Source organism: Hippocampus comes, unplaced genomic scaffold (assembly GCF_001891065.2).
Source record: "Hippocampus comes isolate QL1 unplaced genomic scaffold, H_comes_QL1_v1.1 scaffold1017, whole genome shotgun sequence".
Taxonomy (NCBI): domain Eukaryota; kingdom Metazoa; phylum Chordata; class Actinopteri; order Syngnathiformes; family Syngnathidae; genus Hippocampus; species Hippocampus comes.
In genome coordinates, this window is record NW_017805719.1 from 1 (window position 1) to 3,230 (window position 3,230).

The 3,230-nt window shown below is 40.4% G+C and overlaps 1 protein-coding gene across 1 annotated transcript; it reads right to left on the minus strand.

The window, feature by feature from the left end:
• Positions 1–1,370: 1,370 nt before the first annotated feature.
• LOC109523799 (low-density lipoprotein receptor-related protein 8-like) lies at positions 1,371–2,713 on the minus strand (the record flags this gene model as incomplete). The annotated part of the gene is made up of 3 exons (XM_019883211.1): positions 1,371–1,510; positions 1,747–1,865; positions 2,469–2,713. Coding segments are annotated over 3 exons (504 nt in total), but the record flags the coding sequence as incomplete, so codon positions are not given.
• Between the last annotated feature and the right edge of the window lie 517 nt (positions 2,714–3,230).

Genomic DNA, 3,230 nt, shown 5'->3' on the forward strand with positions numbered 1-3,230 from the left:
CTATGCCATCTAGTGGCGATTATTAGCAGGAACCAATTGTAACATCAAAGGGCTCGGCCCGACACTACCGTATTGGCCCAAATTTAAGACTGTGTTTTTTGCATTGAAATAAGACTGAAAAAGTAGGGGTCGTCTTATATTCGGGGTCTAGACATTATACCCATTCACAACGCTAGATGGCGCCAGATATCATTGAAGCAAATGCTGAACTTGACTCCCCAGGGCAAAGTGAACCCCTGTCACGAAGAATAAAAATAAAAATAGCAGTAGCACAAAGAAGAAAAATAAAAAATAGCGGTAAGAAGGAAAAGAGAAGAAAATAATAGAACAGATAACAGAAAATGGAGAAACGTCGTGACAATCTGGAGAAAAGTGGGTCGAAGATCGGCCAGGGTAACTGGCAGGCGAGGGGGAAGTATAAAAAAAAAATTTACATTTCAAAAACCAGAAGCCATTCATTTACGAATGTGATTGCACTTTAGTTTACATATTTAAATGTTCAGATATTAAGATTTGAATGAGCTAAAATAACATGATTTTTCTCTCAAATATATTGTTACAATCATTTGTTTCAGATGTACTGTAATTATTTTCTGTATAAAAATCAATTTGGTGTTCAAAAAGTCTTTTTTCAAACTTCTTGAAAAAGAGTCTTGAAGTCTTGAAAAAGAGGGGGTCGTCTTATAATCAGGGCCGTCTTATATTTGGGCCAATACGGTAACTGACATGTGCATTCGCCAACACACACTCCAATAGACAACTACTTTGTGCGCAGCCATTATGAAACAAAGATAATACCACAAGCATAGTTAACTACTGACTAAACGAAGGAAGGAGGAGACAAGCAAGTCTTCTCAGGATATTTAGTCCCTTGAGGATGTGAGCACACAAGGTTTGTGTGCCTTTCTGTTGAATCAATTGTCTTCATATATTTTGTCTTTCATTTATTGTTTTGTCATGCCATTGGGATGTATATGCCGCGTTTGTGACCAGTTCTCATAGCTTTGTTACAGCTTCAGCGGTTGTGAAGGCTCTATTAAATAAAGCTGTATTGTATTGTATTGTATTGTATTGTATTCCTTAAGCATGGCACCATCTAGTGGATGCATAGCGCAACCGCAGCCACGATTGGAGCTTCTATTCTGTGCTCCCTATATATGAAAACAGTTGTAAAATAGGCCATTTATTGTAAGTGCGCCTTATGATCCGAAGTGCCTTATAGTACAGAAAATACGGACTTCACATTCACCATTACCACCTGCAATTCTCAGAAGAGCAAGGAAGGATGATAGCGTAGACATTTAGCCATGCAGGAGATTTGGTACCTAATGTTGAGATTACAGGCTGTAAATCTATAAAATGACACAAACCTCAAACACAGCCAGAGCGTAGGGGTGTCCCAGCGTCTCAGCAGATGTCATGTGTGTTCTGCGGTGAGCTCCGTTCAGATCCACGCTGGCTATGTGGTGCAGCTTGGAGTCCACCCAGTACAGACGGCGGTTCGCTACGTCTGAGTACACAAATTGAACGTTTGCCCACAAGGCACACTTGGACTCTGACCGACAAATCCCATCATTGATTGTGTGAAAGAAATGAAGATTATCTCGATTAGTTGATCACGAGTAATATCGATGTCATCCATAAGCTCTGCGCAATGCCTAATTGCCTTTCAAAGCTTCATCCTACTTCAATGGTCAGTAGCAATCTTAGCGCAGCACTACATGGCTCGATAAACAGCTGTTTTACCGAGTGTGATTCCGTTGGGCCACTCAATGTTATCAGCCACCAGCACTTGCCGATCCACTCCGTTCATCCCGGCCTTCTCTATCTTGGCTCTTGTGCCCCAGTCGGACCAGTACATGAAACTGAATGCAACAAAGAAAGAATATGTAGTGGTTGGACATGATGTGAACATGTTTTATTATTATATTTTTTTTTATCCTTTGAATTTGTATATGACCTCTGTATGAGTCTTATTTTTGCTGTCTGTATTTTGTCAGTCTATTCTGGTTTCCGTACAGCTGTGTGAAGAATAACTGATATCAATCAATCCACCGCAGCAACATCCACGGATAAAAATGTCAACTTTACAACACCTACACGTTTTCCTGCGGTATGAGCTGTCATTTGGCGCCACATTCAGTATTCTGTGTGCTCTTCATTCTTCCTGAGTATGAACTCTTGTGTTTCAATTGTCCGTTTCGCGTTAATATTGCGTATGAGCGGCACGCCTTTGGAATACGAATGAAATATGAAAATATGAAAATTCATTGACTGCCATCTGAATCACATCAGGACAAAAGTGACAAAGGAGCAACGGTTGGGAAGTTATTTTTCAAATGTCAAAGGTGTCAGTGGGTTGTAACATAACTAGACAAATAGAGCAAATAACCAAATAAATACATCATGGATGCATCGTACGCACATCATAGATCATAGATTGAGAATGCACACGTCCTACACCTCACCCATGATGAGGATCCAGTGCTATGGCTCTGGGCTCGCTCAGATCAGTGTTGATGAGGATGCGTCTCTTGGTTCCGTCCACTGAGGCCACCGAGATGGATTTGTCGCCAGAGTCGGTCCAGTACAGATTGTGTTGCAGCCAGTCCAGAGCAAGACCGGCTGGGGTTTGCAGTGACGAATCCACCAGTTGGACCTGCTGGGCTGGGTCACCGGCCTCGTGGATGAAGGCGCTGCAGGAGTGGATTTGCCATTCGGCATGTCAAATGCAATCGAATGAGTGTCCGTAAGAGTGTAATAATGCTGATTAGGAGAGGTATTCATTCAGCAAATTTTTTTTTATAGGAATGATGTCAGTCACGCGTTACTCAATCGTGGGTGCTATTTCAAGTAACTGTAACGTGTTACTAACTCTAAAATAGTGGTCTGATTAGAATTACTATTCAGTTACTCTGTGACAAAACGTTAGCAAAATGAACAATCGTAGAACCCGTATTTTCGTAAAGATGAAAATATTATCAAATTGAGCTGCAACTAATGCAGAAGGTCCCAGATTTTTTTTTTTTTTGTGACTTCAGAAAGCAAAAATGTTGTTTTACCATTACAATACTAACCGTTAAATGTCAGGTTATAAAAAAGATGAAATTGTATTCACGTTAAGTGAAGTTCAGAGACTCATTTTCTCTCTCTCTCTCTATGTATAAAAGTCAGAAAGGCTGTCGTCATTTATTTTATATTTTAACGAAAACCTTACCCTTAAACATCAC